The following is a 23,301-nucleotide window of genomic DNA, read 5'->3' as shown; positions in this document are numbered from 1 at the left end:
GGGCCCGGGGGGGGCGGGGAAATAGGACCAAGACCGGCCGGGGGCTTCTCCAGCGGTGGGGCCCTTGTGAGGGAGATGCTAACGGTGGGAGGCAGGGGTCAGCTGAGCTGGGCAGGGCGGCCTCCCTGACCTTCCCACAGGAGGGCGGCTGCCACGCAGTGGCTTCCTTTGCCCAGTCTCCGCAGCTGCCTGGCCTCGCCGTGCCACTGACGTTGGCCTGCCCAGAGGCCAGGCGATTGGACCGAGGGGGGGGGGCTGTTTGCTTTGCCCACGGTCCTTTCCCACCGCCGAGGCTCAGCTGCAAACGCCGCGTTGCCTTCCCTCAGTTCTTGCACCCTTCCTCTTGGGGCCCCATTGCTCCCCGCTCAGACCTTCGCCAGAAGCCGCTGAGTGAGCGGAAGGCGGGCCTGGAGGCCTTCGGCCGGGTTTCCTACACACCTTGGCGAGGCCGAAGGAGTCCCCTGGCCCTCCTTTGGGCTCTCTGCTCCACTCCCCACCCCCAGGCGGGGGGCCTGCCAGGGTCATCCTTGCTCTTCCCACTGAGGAACTGGTCAGAAGCTACCAGGGACCCTGCTCCGACCAAGGGGTTCGTGAGGGCCTCTCCCCTGACCCACTGCCTGCCCAGTTTGCTCTGCAGTCCGGCCAGGGGCAAAGCCCTTTTGCGGGCTGAGGGGAGGAAGGCCGGAGCCAGGTCCAGCTAGACCAGACCCAGTAAATTAACCACTTAAGGCAGGGAGCAGGGTGGAAGCCAGTGCTTCAGTCTGGTCAGATGATTGCTGCGGGGGCGGGGGAGGGGGCACCCGTAGGCTACCTCGCCCTTGCATTTCTGCGGGCCCGCGTGGATCGCCCCTCTTGGCTTGCAGGGCGGTTTCCTGGCTCCTCCGGGCCTCCTGCTGCTGGGGCTTTGTAGCCTAAGGCCACCTGCCGGTCAGGCTTCTCCGCTCCCACAGCCGAAGAAGGGAGGGCAGGGCACGGTGGCTCTTGGCGTTTACCTTGGACGTGCGGACTGGCCCCGGGAAAGCGGCTCCCGGACCGTCTCCTGCCTCCGCCGCGGGTGCGCGCTCTCTCCTGCCCTCCCCGCGTGGAAGCCCAGGCTTCAGCACCTCGGACAGAGGCGCGCCGGCGCTGGAGAGAGCGCGGTCCCCACCTCGGGTCCGGAGAGGGGGAGTCTGGCCGGGGCGGAAAGAGGCAGACTTGGATTCGAGGGGGGGGGGACGGACCTTAGAGGTTCCGCGCGCAGACGGGGGGGGGCACAGAGATCCCGACGCAGCGGAGGGGGGTGGCCCGCGAGGGGCTCGGACCGCCATCGGCAAGCAGCCCGTGTCCCGCGCTGACGTCAGTGGAGTTCCCGCCGCCGGCTCTGCCTCTCGCTATATAAAGCCTCTGGCGGCGGCGGCGACTCCGCGCACCCTTCCTCCTCTTCCTCCTTCCCGGCCGGTTGGCAAGGACACCTCGGGCGGCGAAGGAGTGGGCGGGGAGCGGAGCGGAGGGCCCGGACAGACGGGGAGTCCCCCCGGCAACCGGTCAGCCTTCCGCCGTCGGGCCGGAACGGCCGAACTGGGGGAGCCGGCGAGCCACCGCCTCCCCTTTGCAGGATTTCGGGCCCCGCGGCTTGGCCAGCCTCTCCCCGCTCCGCCCCGTCTCCCGTGAGGGGAGGAAGGTCCGCTTGGCTTGGCGGGCGTCGGGGTTCCAGCCGATCCCCCGCGGGCTTCGCTGGGCAGAACCCGCGCACCCGGCATGAGGCGGGCGCGGCTGCCCGTGCTTGCGGCTTCGCTCCTTTTGCTCTCCCAGGTGCTCCTCCAAGGCCGGCCGGCCCTGGCCGTCGGCGCCCAGGATGATGCGAGCCTCTGGCTGAAGCTGCGGCTGCGCGGGCAGGATCCCGCCCGCGCCCCCTGGGCCCTGCCCAGTTCGAGGAGGCCCGACGTGGCGGCCCTGCTGGTGGGCTACTTGCCGCCGGCGAGTCCCGCGTGGGAATTCGGCCGCCGCCGCCTGGCCCAGCTGAGCGACCGGCTGAAGAAGCGTCAGGACCCGCCCCTGTCCATCGACCTCACCTTCCACCTCCTCCGGCAGATGATGGAGATCTCCCGGGCGCAGAGCCAGCAGGCGCAGGCAGAAAAGAACCGCCTCCTCCTGGACTCGGTGGGCAAGTGAGGCCGAGCCCCGGCGGATCGCCTGCTCCGGGCAGCTGGGGGCTTCCTTCGCGGTGGAGAGACCGGGGGAGGGAGGGGGAAACTGAGCCGCGGCGCCCGGGAAGAGGCCGGGACGGGACACTGGGTTTGCGAAATAAAACATCTCGGAAGCCAACTTGTTTGAGTGCGCGCGGGGTTTAGCTTCGGGGGACCCTGGAGAAGGAAGGAGCTGGGCGCCCGGGCTGCCCGCGGGTCGGCATTCAGGATCAGTCTTTGGGGCGGCTGCAGCTGGGGGAGGCGTTCTCTCCTCGGTCGAAAAGGCCGTAGAGGTTTGCACTGCTAGACTTGGGGGGGGGGGGGCTGTTTGGGAAGGGAGGTTGTGGCCGCCTCAGAGGTAAGACCCCTGCCGCAACCGTCGCGGGGAGTGCGGCGGCATCGTAACGACGGGTCAGTCTCCTCGGGCTTTTGACAGGGTTTCGAGCTCAGAGGCTGCCTTCTTTTTCCTCCGCCCGCATTGAACGGGCTGGAGCGCATCTCGGGGCAAAGGGTGGGGGACGAAGTGGGGCTTCGGCCCCTAGTCCATCAGGGCACCGGATGAGCTCCAGATTGCCTCTCCCCCCCCCCGCCCCAGGGCTGCCAAACCGGCTCCAGCCGAGGCTGCTACCTCTGGCAGCAAAAGCGGCGGCGGCCCCGATGGAGGAGGGCACAGCCGGCTCCAGGAGGGATCAGGGCCCCGGGCGGGAAGGGGCACACTCAGACTTCCAAGGGAGGCTAAAAGCAACCACAAGGGTTCCCCCCCCCGCGCGCGCGCGATGGCGGGGGGAACGAGAGGGCAGCGGTTTGCTGCGGGGGGGAGAGAGGGGGTCAGAAACTGCCTCCACTTCCCCCCCCAAAGGAAACACGGGGCGTGGGGGTGGGTGGGCGAGGTGAGCCGCAGCCCAAGGTGGGCAAGGCAGCGGTGGGAGGCGCCCGCAGCTGCTGGAACTGAGTTCGGGTCCCCAGCGCCCCAGGCGCCGCGGGCGAGAGCGCGAAAGGCGTCCGTGGATGTTCTCGCGAACCCTCTGCCGACCGCCTTCCAGAACTGGGATGAAGTCCAGGGGCGTCCCAGCAGAAGGGAGCGGGAGGAAGGGGCGGCCGCGGCTCTGGGCGTCCCTCGAGGGGCCGGCCGGTCCCTGCGGCCGTGAGCCCCTTCTAAGCCTCTGGCCTAAGCAGGCTCTGCCCCCCCACCCGCCCCTCCTTCCCCTCACACCGCATGAAGGCCTCGGGGCGAGGCTAAGAAAAGGAGGGGAGCCGACTCGCTCGGCCGGCTGCCGGCAAGGTGGCCTGCACGTGCCCGCGCCCACGGTTGCAAGACCCAGGGCCGTGTGGAAGGCCGCGAGCACCCCGGGGATCGCTGCCGGAGGTCTTGCGCGAAGCAGAGGGAGGCCGGGGGGGGGGGGGGAGAGAGAAAGTGCCTTGAGGCGGAAGCGAGGGTGGCTCGTGATGGGACGGGGGTGAGTGGCCTCCCTTTGAAATATTGGAGGCGAGCCGCCCCCATTGCCCTCCCACAGTCTACTCTAAGGTCACGCTGAAGAAAGGAAGGCGTGGAAATGAAATGAGGGGGGAGTCGTCCCGGGGGTCCCTTTAAGCTGCCCGCACTCACATTCACACACACACACACCCTCCTTCCCAGTCCCTTGTTTGGGAGTATAAAATAATTTTTATTTCATTAGATTTATAACCCGCCCATCTAGACCAATGGTCTACTCTTGTGCTTCTGCTGCGCGTCTCCCTCACACCTCTTCCCTACACACACACACTTTTCCTTCTCATTGAGGGAGGGAGGCGTTTGCAGAGGAACTCGACGGGCCCCCGGGCCCTTGCGGGAGCCTACTTGGCGGGCGCAAGGCGGGGCGAAGTAGCTGAGCTCCCGCTTGCGCAGCCTCCTCTCTCCTGGACACAAACCGGGGTGGTGGTCAGTGGGGCTGCTTGCCGCCGGCTCCCTGGTCCTCCGCTTCGCCCCCCCCCCCGTCAAGCTGCCTCACCACCCGAAGCCCCACCGGCAGGTTTCTCCCACCCTCCAAGCTGGGGTCCCACAAAAAGAGGAATTTGCCCGACATTCCTTCGGCAAAGAAGGGACCGCTTTATTCTTCTCAGCAGCTCAAAAGCAAGGGGGCGGCGAAGGGGTGGGGGCAGCAGCGGCTTCGGCCACCCCTCGGCCACCCCTGGGGAAGGGGGGCGCCGCTCCTTCTCCCGATGTCTGGGCAGCCGCGCCTCAGTGCTGGCCTGCGGGCGAGACAAGAGGCGCCCTCAGAAGCCGGCAGCGCCCCGTAGCTGGCCCTTCGGGATCCGGCGCCAGAAGGACCGCGGCGTGACTCCAGGTGAAAGGGTCCCCAAGGAAGGCCAGAGGGGGCGATGGGGCCGGCCGCAGGGAACAGCTGCCCCCCCAAAGGCCCGATCCTGCCTTGGGGTCAGATATAGGGTGCCCCTGAGGAAGAGCCTTTTTATTCTAGGGGAGGGAGCGGGATCGGCAGAGCGGAGTCCGCTTCTCCCACCCCCTGGTCTATCTGCAGCTGCTCCTGTTGGTGAGACCCCCCCCATTTCAATTTGGGATAGTGACCGACAGGAAGGTGAGGGCGCGGGGAGGGCTGGCTGTAGCTCCTGGAGCGGCAAAGTGAATCAGCAGGATGGATCCCGTCTTCACCCAGCGCCCGGGGAAAAGCGCCAGGCCTCCTTTTTTTGGAAGAATTCCCCTCCGCGCCCCGCCAGCCTCTGCCTCGTATTCCTGCCCTCCCGCCTCCCCTGCTCAACTCCTCCTCTCCCACCCTGGGTAGGAGCAGAGCTGGGGGGGGGACTTACCACGTGGAGAGCCTGCTGTCTTGGGCCGGAATTTGGGCAGGTTCTCTCCATCTAGGGAACGGGAGAAAGAGAGGCCTGAGAGCAGAGCCTGGAGGCTGGGTGGCCCGACGGGGCGGGCAGAGGGTTAAGCGGCGATGAGAGGAGCGCCGGGGCGGGCGGAGAGAGCCCAGCCCCCAGGAGTCTCCCGCACCTGTCTCCCCGGTGGGCCAAGGAGGAAGGGCTTGAAACGAGGGTCCAAGCCCGGAGATTACAAAAGAACTTGAAAGAATCATAGAAGAGTGAAGCTGGAAGGGTCACCAAGCCCAACGCCCCTGCTCGATGCAGGGATACAAATCAAAGGATGTCTGCCAGGTGGTTGTCAAAAGTTTCTCTTGGCACTTGTACAAAGCTGGGAGGGCCTTCTTTCCGGGCAGCCCCCTTCGGCTTCCCTCCCTCATCTGGCCTTCCTTTGGATGCGAAGCTTCTGCGGGTGAAGGAGGAAGAAGCCCGCCAGGGACTGACGGAGCCCGGCCACTCTCCAGGGTCCTGAGAAGGGGAGCAGCCCAACCCGCAGGGCGTGAAACGGGCAGTTGAGTTCCCGGCGAAACGGGAGGGCTGCAGCTGTGGTATGACCCCGAAGGGGCCTGCTCCACCTGAGGCGCAGTCCTTAGCCTACGGAGCTCCACGCCACAAGAGGAGCGGAGCGGAAGGCCAGAAGAGGCCGCGAGGAAGGCTCAGGGCTCCGAGGCGCCTCGCCGTCTTGATGAGGTGCGCCCTCTTGGCCCCCGGCGCCGGAGCCCGAAGACCAAGGGGGGAGAGGGGGGAAGGCCGGGGATCACTTCCACAGGAGATTCCTGGACCAGCTCGCCCCCGTTTCTGTCCCTCCTCCCATTCCTCGAGCGGACGGAGGTTTCCCCTCCCCCTCCCCCACTCCCACCCCTCTCCCCTTCTCTAAATTGGCGAACGACTTCCTTGCCCAGGCGGGCGCTAGGGAGTCCCGTCCATCCGCGGAGCCCCGTGGAAGCTCCTCCAGGCTGCCCCCCCCGCGCCAGCCATGCACCCAGTTCCTGCCCTCTCCCTCCCCTTCCCGGCCCCACTCACCTTCCACGCCAGCGGCCCCCTCCGGATGTTCTTCCTCGCCTGCGTCGCCCCCTCCCTCGGAGCCAGGCCCTTCCGGCTCCCCGTCCTCCCCTGCAGGATCTGAGAGGGAGGCAGGAAGGGGAGCCGGTCAGGAAGGGAGGGGAACCCCGGGTAGGGGGTCACCCCACGCCCGGTTCGGCAAACGGGGGTGGGGGTTCCTTCCAGCATCATCCCAAACGCCCCAGCCTTGCCACTTAGAATGTACCCCCCCCGCACCAAAAAACCCGAGTCGTGGCGGGGATGTGGTGGGGAGGGAGCGAAGAAACGCCAGCGCTCCCGCCCCCTTTCTGTCCCCACCTTGCCCGAGGGCACCGCCCTGCCCGGGCGGCGGGGCAGAGCGCGGCGAGGCTTCTCGGGACCGGTTGGGGCCCCAGCGAAGGTGGGCCGACGGAAGCCCTTCTCCCGGGCCCCTGACCGCCCGCACCTGCCCGCCGGCCCGCACCTGTCTGGAAGTCGATGGTTCGCAGCATTTCGGCCACGTGGTCGACGCTGACGGCGAAGCGGTCCAGGTTCTCGAAGCCGGGCTCCGGGCGGCTGTTCATGGACACCTTGGACATGTCCGTGATCCTGCGGAGGGAGAGCCCCCCCACCCGCCCCCAGGGAGAAGCCAGAGCTGGAGAGGTGGCCGGGCGGGAGGGGGGCCGCAGGGGTGCCCCCTCCCGAAGGGGAGCCTCTCCCCTGCCCCTCCCTCCTCTGCGGAGGCCGACCAAGGGGGAGCGCGGGGGCTGGAGCTGTCTCCCTCCCTCCCTGGGCCAACCCCCGCGGGATGAAGGAGCGCGCGCGGGGGCGGGTGGGTTTGTCTTTGGCGAAGCACTTGCCCCCTCCGTCTCTGGGGACTCACTTCTTGATCAGCTCCTTCGACTGCTGCAGGGAGAGGAAGGGAAGGGAAGAGAGGCCCCGTCAGCCCCTGGTTTGCTCCCCCCCCCATCAGAAGCCTCCAGGTCTGTAACCGCCCCTCCCCGCCGCCGCCGCCGCCGCGTCCCCGACGGCCCGGGCGTCCTCTGGGCTGGCCCGCCGCCTCCTCCGCTTCTTCGCGCGCGGCGCCCAGCCCGGTCCGCCGCCCCGCCCGGCAGGCACCTGGAGGTAGACGGCCATCTGGGGCTCCTCCATGGACTGGATGGCCGACTCGACCAGCTTGGAGGAGACCTCGAGGTGGTCCCCGTACTGGCGGATGAGCCCCCGCACCCGCTGGAGCTTCTCCTCCTGCTCGCGCCCGATCTCCTGCAGCAGCTCCTTCTTGCGCTCCTCCAGGATGCTGTACAGGGAGTCGAAGCGCAGGCAAAGGTGCTGCTTCTGCCGCCGCGCGTTGTCCTGCAAGGGGGGGAGGGAGGGAGGGAGGGGGAAGGACCCCCAAGGGTTGGGGGGGTGATTCCGAGCCCCAGCCCTCCCCTTTCAGGACAAACCAGGGAGGAGGGTGGCTGGTGGCCCAGGGAACCACCTCCAGCCCTTGGGATGCCTGGCAGACACCCCCCCGCCGCCCACCCACCCCAGGCTGAGCCAGAGACAGAGGGGAGTCCCCAACCCTAAGTTCCCTCGCCTCACCTCGATGGTTTTGCAGATCTCCTCCATCTGGGTGATGATGGCCTGGATGCGGTCGTTCCCTGCCACCAACATGGCAATGCCATCACTCAACTCCCCCTGTGCACAGAGAGAGAGAGATGGAGAGAGAGAGAGAGAGATGATGTGGGGGGGGGGGCTGGAGGCACAGGAAGAAAGGTGGCCGAGGCTCAGGGGGGCTTCCCCACTGGGGCTCCTCATGGCCCCTGGGCTCTTCAAAGCACTGCCCCGTTCCTGGGGTCACTCTCTCCAGAACCCACCAGGCGGCCCAGCTGCACCTGAGACTTGGGCATCAGCAGGCAGGTCAGACATGGAAGGGGAAACCATCCCAGTGGTCAGGGGTGGGGGTGGGGGTCACCGCCCCCTCCAAGAGACATAGGGCAGAGGGCCCAGGAAGTCACCCGGCTGCCCTGGCAGTACCTTCTGCCGCTTGTAGATATTGGACAAGGGGGCCACCTCACAGTCCTTGTGGGCCCCGAAGACTTTGCACATGGAGCAGGTGGGCGTCTCGCAGGTCAAGCAGTAGATGTTGATCTTCTCATCCTCGTGCTCCTCACACAGCAGCTGCTGCTGCTGCTCCGTCTTGGTGTGCAGAGGTCTGGAGGCCCACAGGGAGGACGAGAAGGGAGGGAGGGAGAGGGGATGAGTCCACACACGGGCTGCTTTGAATGGTTTCTGGATAGGGTGGGGGCCAGGATTCACACACACACACACACACACACACACTGGCCACCACAGTCATATAAAGCCATTGTGAAGCCGGACCCCTCCCTCACATGTCCAAAGATGCTTAGAGCACCCAAAATGAACCAACAAACAAAGTAAACCCTTTAATATTTATTTTGGAGGTTACAGCCTCACATCTGTCACTTACATATCCCAAAAGGTATTGGCCTGGACCCCCCCCCCAAGCCCTGCCTGGAAGCTCCCGCCCAGCCCAGATCTGGAGAGTGGGGGAACCCACCCTTTGGACCCCCTGGCCTTGGCTTCCTCCTGCCTGTCACCAGGCAGATCTCCTCCCCAGGGCCCCGTCTGGCAGCCTCCCTTCTCTTTCCTGGCTCTGTGGCTCCTCTCCCCAGCTCCCTCCCTCCAAAGGCACAGGTTTCTCCAGTCAGAAGCAGGCCGGTGGGGGTGGGGGGGTGGGGTTTTCCTGTCTTAAGGGTTTGTATTCACTGCTTCTACCTGCTTTAATGGGGGATGAACAGCCATGGGGGGGGGGAGACTGCGAGGGTGCACAGCCCTTAGAGTGCTGCTGCTAATGCTGCTGCTGCTGAGAGGAACCTCTTCTGTTCTCTCACCTTGTGAACATTCCCCTATAGTCAAAAAGGCTAGATTTGCACAGTAAAAACCACTTTGAACCACAACCCCCCTCCTCCCAGCCCACTGAGCTCAAAGAAGCTGGTCTAAATAAACTTTTCTTCCTCCACTCTTCAAAAATGGAGTCCAGAAAAGAGAGGTTACTGATCGGTCACTGGTTCTTTGAGGGGTCATCTGAGAATTTACATACTTGGGTTTTAGAGTGCTTGCACAGAGACTCTCGGAAACTTCTAGAGCTTTGACATGTGTCCATCAGGACCCCCGTGCCTCACCCATGGCACAGAGTGCCTCAGTTCCGAAGGACAGCCGGCGCTGCTGAGCATGCAGGAAAAAAGGAAAGGGGTGACGGACGGAAGGGAGGACGGGCAGGACGTGTGGATTCACAGAGGACCCCTCGAAGAACCAGAATGGCAGGTAAGTAAACTTTCAGAAACCAGCATAGCTCTGTAGCTGAGGTGCTGCTGCTGCTGCAGCGGCAAAAAAAAGGAACTGAGGCACTCTGTGCCCCGGGGGGGGGGGCTGAGCACAACCAGAGGGAGGTCCTAGCGCACATGCGTAAAAGCTCTAGCAATTTCTGAGAGTCTCTGCACAAGCGCACTGAGACCCATCTGTGTGCATTTGCTGAGACTACGAAGAAGGAGAAGCCCTACGCTTTACTGCCCAGTTATTCTCTCTCTCTCTCATTTTTATTTAGCCCAGTTGTTCTCTACGTAGAATGGTATGAGGACCTTTTTTTTTGCAAGCTTGTGGTTTATTTGAAGTAACTGCAAAAGAACCCTGAAGAAGAAGCCTGCAGGAGCCGCGAAGAGAAGATAGTCTAGACCCCGGACATCTTGTAAATTCAGTTTTTGATTCTCTTATTAATTCAATTTGTGGGTAAAGCAGGGCAAAGGAAATCTGGAATCTTAAAAGAAGAAGAAGAAGAAGAAGAAGAAGAAGAAGAAGAAGAAGAAGAAGAAGAAGAAGAAGAAGAAGAAGAAGAAGAAGAAGCAGCTTATTAGAGAATGGATGCTTTTAAAATCAGACAAAGAATAAGCCATTACTGATTATATCAATAGAGATACCAAGATATCTCAACAAAAGTTAAATGTTTTGGCGTTGATTGTGGTGAAACAATTCTTAGTCATGTACTTTTGTAGGATCTGATAGAGCCGTATTTGGAAGGAGTCTGCATATTATCCTGTGTTATTGTAGGAAGATTAAATTGAACTGGAGAGTCTAATAGCAAAGCTAAGAAACTGAAATTGCCAGAAATGACAATAAAGTACAGTAAGAATGTGCCAAGAGTGCCAAGTAATTCAGCAAAGATGACCCTAGGTGGCGCCAGAGAGGCTGGAAATGCCGAAGCCCTGGGAATCCTGCCAGAGGATCAGGAGCAAACACAGGGATGCAGAAAAACAGGAAATTCAACACACAGGGACAAACCACATTTAAATTTAAAGGGATCTGGAGAGAGAGAGAGAGAGAGAGAGAGAGAGAAATCACAGGGAAATCCGCAGCCTTTTGTTCTCGAGAGCAGGATGTAAAAGATTCCAAACCATGCTGCAAGGATGCTGGACAACATGGCCTTGAGGGGCCTGGGACCACCCCCTCAGGCACATACCACCATTTTTGGACCCATGTCCACATTCTTTGTGCACTATCCATGATGGAGTTGTGTTAAGCCTGAAGAAGTGGATTTTCCCCCATGAAAGCATGCAGTTGGTATGATTTTTCAGTGGTCCAGTAAAAAGTATTACCCACCTTTAAATCCAGTGGGGAAGTGCTAACTGTAGAGAGCAAAGGAACAGCCTTATTACCAGAAAATATGACTGTGAATGCAATGATTTTCATTGCCTTTATACTCCAGATTTGAGTATAACTATTGTACAGGAGGCAACAACTAAAACCAACCCAAAGAAAAGGAAAGGCAAGAAAGCAAAGTGGCTGTCCAACGAGGCCTTACAAATAGCAGAGAAGAGAAGGGAAACAAAATGCAAGGGAGATAGGGAAAGCTACAGAAAATGGAATGCAGACTTCCAAAGAATTGCAAGGAGAGACAAGAGGGCCTTCTTAAATGAACAGTGCAAAGAAATAGAGGAAAATAACAGAAAAGGAAAAACCAGAGATCTGTTCAAGAAAATTGGAGGTTTTAAAAGAACATTTTGTGCAAAGATGGACATGACAAAGGACAAAAATGGCAGGGATCTCGTAGCAGAAGACATCAAGAAGAGGTGGCAAGAATACACGGAGGAATTATACTAGAACGATCTGAATGTCCTGGACAACCCAGATACTGTGGTTTCTGACCTTGAGCGAGACAACCTGGAGAGTGAAGTCAAGTGGGCTTTAGACAGCATGGCTAACAAGGAGGCCAGTGGAGGTGATGGCATTCCAGTTGAACTATTGAAAATCCTAAAAGGTGACATTGTTAAGGTGCTTCACTCAATATTCCAGCATGTTTGGAAAACTCTGCAGTGGCCAGAGGATTGGAAAAGATCAGGCTACATCCCAATCCCAAAGAAAGGCAGTGCCAAAGAATCCTCCAACTATTGTACAATTGCACTCATTTCACATGCTAGCAAGGTTATGCTCAAAATCCTACAAGGTAGGCTTCAGCAGTATGTGGACCGAGAACTCCCAGAAGTCCAAGCTGGATTTCGAACGGGCAGAGGAGCTAGAGACCAAATTGCTAACATGTGCTGGATTATGGAGAAAGCCAGAGAGTTCCAGAGAAACATCTACTTCTGCTTCATTGACTATGCAAAAGCCTTTGACTGTGTGGACCACAGCAAACTATGGCAAGTCATTAAAGAAATGGGAGTGCCTGACCATCTTATCTATCTCCTGAAAAATCTATATGTGGGACAGGAAGCAACAGTTAGAACTGGATATGAAACAACTGATTGGTTCAAAATTGGGAAAGGAGTACGACAAGGCTGTATATTGTCCCCAGTTTATTTAATTTATATGCAGAATACATCATGCGGAAGACTGGACTGGAGGAATCCCAAGGCGGAATTAAGATTGCCGGAAGAAATATCAACAACCTCCGATATGCAGATGATACCACTCTGATGGCAGAAAGTGAGGAGGAATTAAGGGACCTTGTAATGAGGGTGAAAGAGGAGAGTGCAAAAAACGGTCTGAAGCTCAACATCAAAAAAATTAAGATCATGGCCACTGGTCCCATCACCTCCTGGGAAATTGAAGGGAAAGATATGGAAGCAGTGACAGATTTTAATTTCTTGGGCTCCATGATCACTGTAGATGGAGACAGCAGCCACAAAATTAAAAGACGCCTGCTTCTTGGGAGAAAAGTGATGACAAACCTGGACAGCATCTTAAAAAGCAGAGACATCACCTTGCCAACAAAAGTCCAAATAGTCAAAGCTATGGTTTTTCCTGTAGTGACGTATGGAAGTGAGAGCTGGACCATAAAGAAAGCTGACCGCCGAAGAATTGATGCTTTTGAATTGTGGTGCTGGAGGAGGCTCTTGAGAGTCCCCTGGAGTGCAAAGAGAACAAACCTATCCATTCTGAAGGAAATCAACCCTGAGTGCTCACTGGAAGGACAGATCCTGAAGCTGAGGCTCCAGTACTTTGGCCATCTCATAAGAAGACTCCTTGGAAAAGACCTTGATGTTGGGAAAGTTTAAAGCCAAGAGGAGAAGGAGACGACAGAGGATGAGATCGATGGACAGGGTCAAACATCAATTTGACCCAACTCCAGGAGGCAGTGGAAGACAGGAGGGCCTGGTGTGCTCTGGTCCGTGGGGTCACAAAGAGTCGGGCACAACTAAACAACAACAACAATCTATACTAACATGTTTTCTCTGTCAGGAAAAAAAAGTGAAGCAAGCTTCCAGAACAGAATTTGATGATGAAGATTGTATTATGTGGTGTCCAAACGGAGACAAACCTCTGTATGACAATAGTTCACCCTTTGTCTCCATCCGGTTCACCATCTGGTGAGGGGGGGGCGAGAGAAGATGCAGGTGCTAAAGGTTGAGCAGTTGCACGCCAGTGGGCCCGCTGCTGATGAATCAGCCTGGCATGATTTCAGAAAGACACAGAAACAGTGGGGACCAGTGAGCCTGATCCTGGGCTTGTTGGGCTCTCAAAAAGCTCCACCCTTGCTTTCTTAAGTCTCTCTCTTCCTTTCTGCATCCTTGATTCTTTTTATTTTGAATTCTTTAGCTCCTTGTCTGGCAGCCTTTCACCAAGCGCTTCAGCCTTGAGTGAGCGCTTCCCAGTTGACATGAGAGAAAGGCAGCCTATACATAAATGATGCAAAGTAAATAAAAGGCTCCGTGTTAATTTTGGTCTTCAGTGTATTCTTGAATAGTTTCTTTGGTCTGCCATGCCCCTGAGCACCTGCAACAAGCTCTCCATAGAAGGCACGTGGCCATCCTGCATGACGTGGCCATCTGACCCAAGTGGTTGTTTCAAGATTGCCAAAATGCTTGTGATCTTTGTTTACGTCAAGAATTTAGGGACTGTATCCTGCTGTTTGATGCTGAGAATTTTCCAAAGACAGGTAAGATGAAAGAGATGGGGCTTCCGTATGTAGTATAAAGTAAAGCAGAGAGCACAGAGCAGTGCTTCACAGAAAGACTGATTCCACATCAATTCCAACACAGAGGACTGCCCTCTCCTGAAGGCAATGCTGGCTTTAGAGTTTCATGAGGCCACTTCATGGTCAAGGAGAACACACTGGGAGAGGATGCTGCTGACAAGAAGCACTGCAGAAAAGGTGTGTTTGTATACCTTCAGGACTGGTGCTTCATAAAATATAACTGGAGCAGGTTGGTCTATCACCACCGTCTTACTAGGATTGACCCTCAGGCCAAAACTGTTACAAGCAGAGAAAGACCGTCCATGATTTCTGTGTGTATCTAGAAGAGTGGCTGCAGTGAGAATGAAATCATCCGGTATACAAGAGCCTTCACTCTGTGCAAAAGAAGATTTCAGTTACTGCCTGCCAAGGCCTCAGATTGAACCACTTTCCATATTGAAGGTCGACACCAGTATTTTCCTCCCTGCAAGCAGCTCAGAATATGGTGGAAAACAGAAGGCTAGAAAAAAATGTCAGCGCAGAAACACAGCCTTGTTTTACACCGTTTGTAAGGGGGAAAGGTTGTTGAGGATGACATGATCTTGCGTTGAGAATCCAAAGCTTTGTCATGGAATTCTTGAAGGGTATATGTGGATTTCTCAGGAGCTCAGCATGGTTTCAGGATTTCCTATTGACCTTCTTCATGTAATAACGTATCAAAAGCTTCAGCCCAACCCCTGAACATGATGTGGAGGCTGGCTGGCTGGCTGCTCTCGGCACTTTGGCGTGTGGCTGTCCAATGTCCACAGTTCCTCTTCCGGCCCTTCTGGCAGGGGGCGTCTCTCTCTGAAGCAATTCAGAAGGCTTCTTGCCAGAATTTTCCCAGCAGTATTCACAAAAGAGATACCTTGGTGCCTGTCAGAAAGCCTGGTGGTTGCCTTTACTTTTTATCAAGGTGGTCTGTAGGTTCTGCATTTCTGTAAATGTGGTTCTGTATGGCTTAGTGAAAACAGACTTAGGTGCCATCCCGTGTTACTTCCCAAGGCAGCGCAAATGAACCACCACCACCACCACCAAAAGCAAAAGCAAAGTGTGCTGTTTCTATATTGCCCCATAGTGCTTCAAGCACTCTCTGGATGGTTTACAATTTAATTATACAGGTTACACATTGCAACAATGTGTAGCAACAGATTAGAATAGATTAGGCATCCTTCAGTCTTGAGAGACTATGGTAAAGTGCTCTGAATGGAGGTCTTGGAACAGCATCTAGTGTGGCTGAAAAGGCCAATTTGAGAGTGACCATCCCTTCCACACTGAAGACAAATCCAATCTGTCCCCTGTCCAGCTCCCTGGCCTTGCTGCTTTCGAGACTGCTTCTTTGCCTCGGCCTGCTGGACAAGGGACTCTTCAAATTGGGAGAGGCCGTGATGCACTGCCTGCCTCCAGGCTGAACGCTCAGAGGTCAAGGTTTCCCATCGGTTGAGGTCCATTCCTAAGGCCTTCAGATCCCGCTTGCAGATCTCTTTGTATCGCAGATGTGGTCTCCCTCTGGGGCGATTTCCCTGCACTAATTCTCCATCCAGGAGATCTTTGGGAATCCGACCCTCAGCCATTCTCACGACATGCTCAAGCCAACAGATGCCTTCACAAAAACGGCTTCAAGTCTCTTCCCAGGACATTGGGACATGAGTACAGGCACATATATCTTCATTTAGTTACGTGTAAGAGGAGTAAACTCGGAATCATGCCCAGAACCAGAAGTGGCCAAATTTGGCTTCGAAAGAAGGGAATCAAGAGAGACTTCGCCATCAGTCCAAGGAAAAGCCACGCAGCGCCCTCTAGCGTTGACTCATGATGATAAACTTTGTTTCCAACGGTAGGAAGCAAATGGAGATAATTTTGTCAGGTTTCCAGGGGATTTCTCAGCTTACACCACGATCTACTGGATATGTAGACAAGGGCGATGCTATTGCAAAACTGAAGGAGTGCCTTACCAGAGAGAGGAATAAATCTGAAAACAAGCTTAAGGTGCTTCAGATAATGGTGGTGAATGTGTAAATAGGTAAATGGAAAGCTTTCCCCAGAAGTTGCAAATGATGGCACGCTGGAAAAATGTATGGTATCCCCCACAACAAAACCATGTGGCAGAAAAGAAAGGGCATGACTGCAGGCAAGCAGGCACAGGCAGGGCTTTCTCTTCAGGCCAGCTTTCTGCCTGCCTGCCTGCCCGCCCGCCTGCCTGCCTGCCTGCCTGCCTGCCTGCCCGCCTGCCTGCCTGCCTGCCTGCGTGGGGTTTTAAATGGATGGTTAGGCCTTCCTGCTTTGAATGTGTTTTGGTGTTGCTTATGTTTTCTTTTTTGTATGGTATTTGTATATGTTTCGTCCTTTTAAGTATTTGTGTACTCACTCTTGTTTAGCTTCTATATTGTCTTTTAACTGATGTAAGCCGCCTTGGGTCCTTTTAAGGAGAAAGGCGAGGTAAACATATTTAAAAACAATTAAATAAATAAATAAATACCTGAGCCGATGCAGCTCTCATGCATCATTGGGGGCGGGCGGGTAGGACAGCTTCACAAAGGAGGAAACCCCTTTGCACTGTGGAATGAATGCTTGTGTGCCCACCTTTCAACTGGGAGAACGTCAGACCACAGATTAAGCAGGCGGGGTTACAGGTGGAGTGTCTCCCTGACTTGCAGCAGAAGGGAGCTGAGGGGTTCCAGGTCTGCCCAGGAGAAGAAACAGCGGCCAGTCCGATGGCCCCATGGCTGGTCAGAGACCGGCACCGGATCCTAGGCCAGAAGGTGGGACTGGCCTGCACTGGTGCATAACCTTGCAGCCAAAGCCACCTGGGCCACGTGGCATCTTCATGACTAAAATAATTTATTTGGCAGGAGCTTGTGAGGGTTCAGGGACAATGAGGGCCCAAAGAGGGAGAAGCCCCCACCCTATGCCACCCAACCTCATGGAACTCAACGGGGGCTGCTCTGAAACGTTCCTTGGAGCGGGGAGCGGGGGCTGAATGGTCTGCCTTTTCTCTTGCGTTTGGCTGACTGGTTGGGTGAGCCCCAGCACAGCTGCCTGCTGTGGATGGACAAGCCTTCCCTGGAAAGGGCTGGGCCAGACCCAAGGAGGGCTCCTGTGATCAGTGGGCAGGTGGATCCCCTGCTCTGGTCTCTGTTGGGGGAGGAGGGTCAGGGCAGTTGAGGGAGGGAGGCGGCTGGTCCCATTCCACCGCCAGCTGCTCACCGGGAGGACTCTTGCTTGTATATGTCAATGATGTTCTCCACCAGGAGGTTCCTCTGCAGCCCATAGACGCCGTGCCGGTCCAGCACCACTTCATGCCGGCAGGAGGGGCACCGGAATCGGCCACCGGAGGACACAGAAGTCGATCCGCGGGATTGCCACAGGGGGTTGGAGGCCTGTGGGCGAGACAGAGGAAGCCCGAGAGCGGGCTGGAGACCAGAAGCCTGAGCTCCTCATTTGGCGTTGCCCCAAAGACCTGCAGATGGGACTGAAGCAACCACAGGGAGGTAGCAGAGAGACCCCCCCCAACCCAACCCAGCACCATGCAGACAGCCCAGCACATCCGCGGCCGTTTGAAAGTCTGGAGTGGCTTCCCTCCCCATGGGACGCAGAAGCCACCTCGAAGCGTGGCCTGAACTTCTCTGGCTCCTCTCAGGCCCAAGAGGGCCTCTGGTGGGATCTCAGGCTCTGGGCAGGAACAGACCGGAAAGGGGGGGCCCTTTCAGCTGTTCTGGCATGGAGCCGTTTCAGGTTTGACAGATCAAAACCAGTTGAATTTGGAAGCCAATCAGAATTTGATGGAGTTAGGTCAAGAGTGTGGAGTTACGGGGCTCCTAAAGCCCACAACTGAGGGGAGTCTGCCCCCCCCATCCTTCACTTAAGCCCTTTTCAAAGGCAGACACGCCTAGAGCAGCAAACAGCAGCCTTAACAGCTGCAGTGTGTGTGTGTGTGAGGGGGTGTGGGGGTGTGGGGGGGGGTGATGGCAAAGAAAGGCCGCTCTCCCCCTCACCCTGTTGAACAAGGTGTGCAGAGAGTGCCTCTTTGTTTGTGAAGGAGGCCACAGCTGCTCTCTAGGGAGAAAGAGTCTGCCACTTCCGGCCCTCTCCGTCCCTGCCCAGGGTCCGATGCTCGAGCCTCACACAGGGTCAGCTATTTCAATTAAGGTTTAGGCTTTCCTATCATTGTATTTTCCAAATAGAACATCTTTCTTTTTTCACTTTAAGCTCAGCCTCTGTGGCTCTGCCTGGTTTTACTGCCCCAGGAAGCAGAGAAAACAAAGTGGGTTTGAACGCCTGCAGGAAAGACTGCCGCAGCCTTTATAGTCTGTCCACACTGCCCTATAGACTGTTTATATAGCTCGCTGTTGGCACTGTTTAGATGGGGGGGGAGCACCCCATCCACCTGTGTTTCTACTTAGGAAGACCACCCTTCCCCTTTAAAAGCAGCCCCACGCCTCTCTGGCACAGGGCTCAGGCATGCATTCTTTTTGGCAAGACGCAGAGCAGTCCGAAATAGCTCATTGTCTGTGCAGACAGGTACCTTTCAGCAAAACGGCACTGGGGGGCGGCCGGTGTTAACTGCAGTGACAACCCTTGTGACATATTGGGTGGCCCTGAAAGCGAGGGCAGAGAAGCCCCCTCCTCCTCTATCTTCGTCGTCGTCTTCTTTAAAAATATTTCCCTAATCAATGCAGTGAAATTCTAATCCCAGGCCAGGTGAGTTCTTTGCCACTTCTTTTACTGAACAACACCAACCAAGGGAAGTCGCTCCGGCCTGCGAATGACGGCCAAGAAAGAAGGCAGGGAAGGGGGCGAAGGTGGACTCATAGGAGTTCTGCCCCCACAAGGAAGTCTAAACCCACCAGAGCCCCACCTGAGGAGAAGGGAAGGGGGAACCGGTGGGTGGGTTTACCTCCCTTGCATGGCCCCAACCTTCACCCCCCCACCTTTTCCCCTCATGCTGCAGTTATCCCTGGCTGCAGCCTCTTTACTTATGAGTAAACTGGAGAATTCTTGCTTGGGGTCAGCCTTGCTCTGGATGGAACTGACTCGCACTGCAAACTCCAGTGTGAATGGAAGGATCGCTCAGGGGAGAGTTGAAATGGATCCCGCTGAAGAGTAGACCCTTTTAAGCACAGAGAGTGGACTGCATCCCCTTTCCCAGTGTGGACACCCCCTGTTCTACTGAAACCGAACGGGGTCGCCTAGTTGGGGGGGGGGCGGCCCGTCTAACCTGTGCTGGCTTCCAATTGGCCTCTGGTCTTGGCTCAAGGTGGTGGGTTTGCTCTCGGAGGCCCTCAGCAGCCCGGGGCCCAAGATATTAGGAGAAGGGCCTCCTGCTGCTGCTGCCGGCAGCTGCCTGGCGTCTGAGCCCCTCGGTGGGTGGCAGCAGCAGCAGAAGCCAAAATAAAGGTGGGGGGGAGAGAAAAGACCAAGCTTTTTCTCTTCTGTGGCTGACTCCATCTCAGTGAAGCTTTCCTAAGAAAGGGCCTCATTTGGCTGAAGGGACTGGAGAATTCAGGTGAAAAAAGAATGGCTGGGTAGGTGGAGGGGAGGGGATTGGAGGAGCCCCCTCCTGTCTATAGGACTGAAATGGCCTGCGGGGCGGGGGGGTGGGGGGGAAGGAACTGGCATGCCAGGTCTTTATTCCTCCATTTAGATTTTTGGATAGGGCGGACAGTTTAGCCCTGGGTGTGTAGCCGCTGCCGCCTGTTAACCCTCTCCATCCCCTCCATATGTGGGCAAGGAAAGGACCGCGTTCCGATTAAGGTCTGGAGACCCTAACCAGGCAAACCGTGGGCTGCAGGAGCCTTTCTTTAGATGGGCCCCTAAGACTCAAGGGTGCCTTGCGTGAGGCTTGGCCCCGGTCCTTTTCCTGATGGTTTCCCCAGGTGGTGACATGAGCCCACTTATCGCTTTGGTCACCCCCAACCCTCACTTGCACAGATGAGAGGGCCATCCCTTTGAAGGGCTGGAAGAGGCTACCCCGAAGCTTTACTGTGTTTGCCCCCATCTCCCCCCCGGGAATGGGCCCCCCACCCACAAAGCCTCTGAAGTCAGTCCTGGAGAATGAGGAGGAGGAGGAGGCCACACTCATGGCCAGCAGGGGCCTCGCCCTCCGGCCGGGGTCTGGAGGCCGAGGGGCACTGCATGGGCAGAAGCAGATGCCCCTCAGATTCCCCCCCCCAGCTCTTTGGCCTATGGTGAGCTCCCACACTTAACACACACGTGTGTGTGCACACCTGGGTGACTACGAAATCCTGTGAGTACTGGGGGGGGCAGGTGGAGAGTTTGGCCCAGGGGCTTTTGGGCCAAGGGCTACTGAGGCTGCTGTAGGCTCAGTGTGACCCCACACCTGGGTGTCTGCGGTGGTCCAGTGGGGTGCCTTTATGTTGTGGGAGAGTCCAGCAGCGAGCAATTGGGGGGGTCTGGAAGGCAACCTTTGAAGAACAATTTCTTTTGTAGGCTGAGGGGTTTTTTTTGCTCACTGTGGGCTCAAGAACCAGGAAGGGCCAGAGGCGGGTGTCCTGCCCTCAGAATCCTGCAGCGCCCCCAGAACACCAAACACAATACTGTAACAACAACAAGAAGAACAAGAACAACACAGAAAGTCTGCTTCTGGTTTGGAAAATCATCCGTGTGTGTGTGTGTGTGTGTGTGTGTGTGTGTGTGTGTGTGTGTGTGTGTGTGTGTGTGTGTTAAAAAAGACCAGGGAGCCCCTCCCTCCCCTTTTACAGGTGGAACACACCTCCTCCTCGGTGCAGCCGTGCATTGCTTTCTGAAGGGGTAGGTTTTTGGCAGGTGTGTGTGTGTGTCCTGAGCCTGGCAAGACCTCAAGGAAGCATGTAGCCCACCTGCGGCCAAGGTGTGTAGGCAGCGCTCCCTGGGAGATTGGACAACCCTCCCCAGAGCATTCCTTGAAGGTGTGGCCAGAAGGTGAGGCGGGCAGCTCAGTTGGCAGCACCCGAACCCAGCGACCCGAGTCTCTTCCCCGAGAGCTCCCCACTGGACAGAGACCCCCTCGGCCCTGCCCCACCTTCACCACTGCAGATCTCAGTGTCAAGCTGTGGCCAAGTATGTGCTCAGGATCCCAGCTTCCTTCTTCAACCAGGGCACAAGGGAACGGTGTGAACACACACACACACACACACATCGCCACCTGGAGGTCCGTGGCCCCTTTATCCCTGGGTGCGACGGCTCCTTTTCCATCTCAAGGGATGTCTGAGCCACTCACCACAGGGGCATCCGTGACCTGAGCCCCCCCCCCCGGAGACATCACAGGCTGGGGCCCATCCAGACCAGACTGGGCCCCCACTCTCCAGAGGTGGCTCTCGCCCAGTGCGGGAGGGGCCCTTAACGGCTCACCTGGAAGATGTCGTTGGCACACTTGCGGCAGAGGTTGTGCTGACACGGCAGGATCACGACCGGCTTGGTGAACATCTCCAGGCAGATGGGGCAAATCAGCTGCTTCTCCAGGTTGTCCATGCTCTGCGAGGTCCCCAGCATCGGCTTGAAACCCACGGCAAAGTTCATCCCCGCGGATGCCCTGGCCCTGGCCCGTCCACTGGCTCCGAGGGACTCCAACGGATGACCTCCCTGCACCCCACACGCCCTTCCGCTTCCTCCAAAGGCTTCTTCTGGCCCCCAACACACACACACACACACACACAGAGACCACCTGTCTGTGTGTCTGCCTGTCCCCAGCTCCTCTCTTTTAACTCTTCACACCTGACTTCTCTCCTTCCTCCCTTGGGGTCTCCCTCCTGCCCAGCCAGACTCTCCCTCCACCACCGCTCAAGAAGCTGCCTCTAGCCCTCGCCCCCTGCCCTGGACCGGCCGGCCGGGATATTTTTAGGCTGTCACATGGACCCTATGGAATCCCAGATGCCATTTTTGTCCCTGCAAAGGGGCGGCGGTGGGGAGGGGGCAAGGCAGCAGCTGTCGCCAGCATCAGGTGACACTTAGTCATTGTGCTCCAAGAGAGCAACGGCGCTTTCCAACCAGGATTTCTTCCCCCCCCCAGCGGTGAGGAGAGGGACCTGGCTGGGCTGGGGGAGTCACTGACAGGCATGCTTTGGGTCCTGAGAACGGCTTCATCCTGGGTGGAACCTGCTGTCTCTTCTTGAGCAAAACACAGAGAAAGCATTCAGAGAAGAAAGTGTGGAGGACGGACGGACGGACGGCGGGGGCTGGATTCCCAGGCCACCGGGATGTCCCCCTCCTGCTGGCTTTGTCATGATCCCCACAGAGCCACTTCCTTGACCCACAACCCTTCTGGAGACACATTCCCCCCCCCCACACCACCCCCCGCTGCCCCAATTCCTTCCCAGCAGAACAGAACCACAGCCCTTTCCAACCCACTTCCTCCTCGGTGGCACAGATCCTGCAAAGGCACCCATCTGCCCACCCTAGCTGAGAACCACTGCTACCCCTCTTGCAACTCCCAGGACTGTCCCAGGAGGTCATGTCCCAGGAGGTCATGTCCCAGGAGGTCACGCACATTCACTCAAAAAGGGGGAAAAGTGAAAACAGGGCAGAGAAGAGGAGCTGGCTGGCTTCCCCTGCAGTGGCCAGCAGATCCTCCTAATAAGCCCCCCCTCCCCCCTTCCTCCCCCCCCCCCTGGACAGGAGGGCGAGGAACATCCTCTCCCTTCTGCCTAAGCAGGGGGGCATTTGAGGGGTGCAATCTTGCCACACCAACAGCACTCTTCTCCTCCCTCCGTCCTCACTGCAACATTTTTTTTTGGGGGGAGGTGCTTTTATTCTCAAACCATGAGTTAGCCTACAGACCACCCCCACATTCCGCCCCCTGCGCTGCTTCTCCCCACTGGGTGCCCATTGCCACAGAGCAGGCCCCTCTCCGACCCATTCCTTTTTGCTTCTAAGCAAGGGAAGTGCCTGAGCCACGAAGCACAACAGACCCCACACAAGAGATGGGTGCTAAGGAGGGGGGGAGAAAGGAGGGAGCTGGAGGGGTGTCCCAGAAATTACGAGGTGCTTGGCAGTCAGCTCCCTAACCCCCCCCCCCCGCTGCTGCCCTTGGCCTCCATGGCCGGACACCAAATGCAGAGCCGGAAAGAGGACCTTGTTCCTGGCAGAGGGGAAGGGAGCGTGGCAGTCGGGGCACCTACGAAGGCCGGGCCGAATGTGCAACCACTGTTGAAAACACAGCAGCTAATAAATAAACGGCCAATCGGTTACCATGATCATAGGATGGAGTCTGAAGGCACCTCAGAGGTGATCTAGTCCAGCCCCGCTCCCAGTGCATCTGCCACCCTCTGGCACAGCACCTGTGCTGGGTCACCTCTGCTTAGAGAGAGAAAGAAAAAGGGCTCAAACTGAGGATCCAGCCCCTTTCAAGGGAGGAGGTTCTGCTGCACTGCGCCTTCCGTTCTCAGGGAGAGTCCTTCCCAACAGGACTTGCCTCAAAGCAGCTGCTTGACTTGCATGCTGGCCTCTGGAGGAACCGAAATCAATCGGCTGTCGCCCGCCACGGGTCCATGCTGCAAACGCTGGAAGGTGCCATCGCCCGATCGGCTCATCACTTTCAGAGTCAGGATTCCAAAGACCAGCCCGGCTGAAGCAACGAGGACGCCGCCAGGACCCGGACCAAGGTCTTGTCCTTCTCCAGAGGCTGCTGCCGCCAAGCACCACACCAGCCCTTGGGTCTCGCAACTCCGGTCGGTCGTCACCCAGTCTGGAGATGTGCCACTGAGGCTTCCTGCCCAGAGACTAGACTTTTGCCTTTCCTTCAGTTAACGCTACAGGAGGGGGAAGGAA

The 23,301-nt window shown here is 57.5% G+C and overlaps 2 protein-coding genes across 2 annotated transcripts; one reads left to right on the top strand and one right to left on the bottom strand.

Moving 5' to 3' along the window:
- Positions 1–1,737: 1,737 nt before the first annotated feature.
- UCN (urocortin) lies at positions 1,738–2,304 on the top strand. The gene has a single exon (XM_020808310.3). It carries the CDS (start codon positions 1,738–1,740, stop codon positions 2,149–2,151), a length of 414 nt encoding a protein of 137 aa, XP_020663969.2. The 3' UTR covers positions 2,152–2,304.
- Positions 2,305–4,231: 1,927 nt separating this feature from the next.
- TRIM54 (tripartite motif containing 54) lies at positions 4,232–21,784 on the bottom strand. The gene is made up of 10 exons (XM_020808265.3): positions 20,887–21,784; positions 16,744–16,916; positions 8,064–8,241; positions 7,629–7,724; positions 7,164–7,397; positions 6,928–6,950; positions 6,529–6,653; positions 6,048–6,146; positions 4,968–5,018; positions 4,232–4,394 (listed from the first exon to the last, which is right to left on the bottom strand). The coding sequence occupies exons 1-10, from the start codon at positions 21,052–21,054 to the stop codon at positions 4,384–4,386; spliced, it is 1,158 nt and encodes a 385-aa protein (XP_020663924.2). The 5' UTR covers positions 21,055–21,784; the 3' UTR covers positions 4,232–4,383.
- Positions 21,785–23,301: the final 1,517 nt, after the last annotated feature.

Source organism: Pogona vitticeps, chromosome 1 (assembly GCF_051106095.1).
Source record: "Pogona vitticeps strain Pit_001003342236 chromosome 1, PviZW2.1, whole genome shotgun sequence".
Classification (NCBI taxonomy): Eukaryota; Metazoa; Chordata; class Lepidosauria; order Squamata; family Agamidae; genus Pogona; species Pogona vitticeps.
The sequence above is the reverse complement of the archived record's forward strand: the minus strand, read 5'-3'. Positions and strand labels throughout refer to the sequence as shown.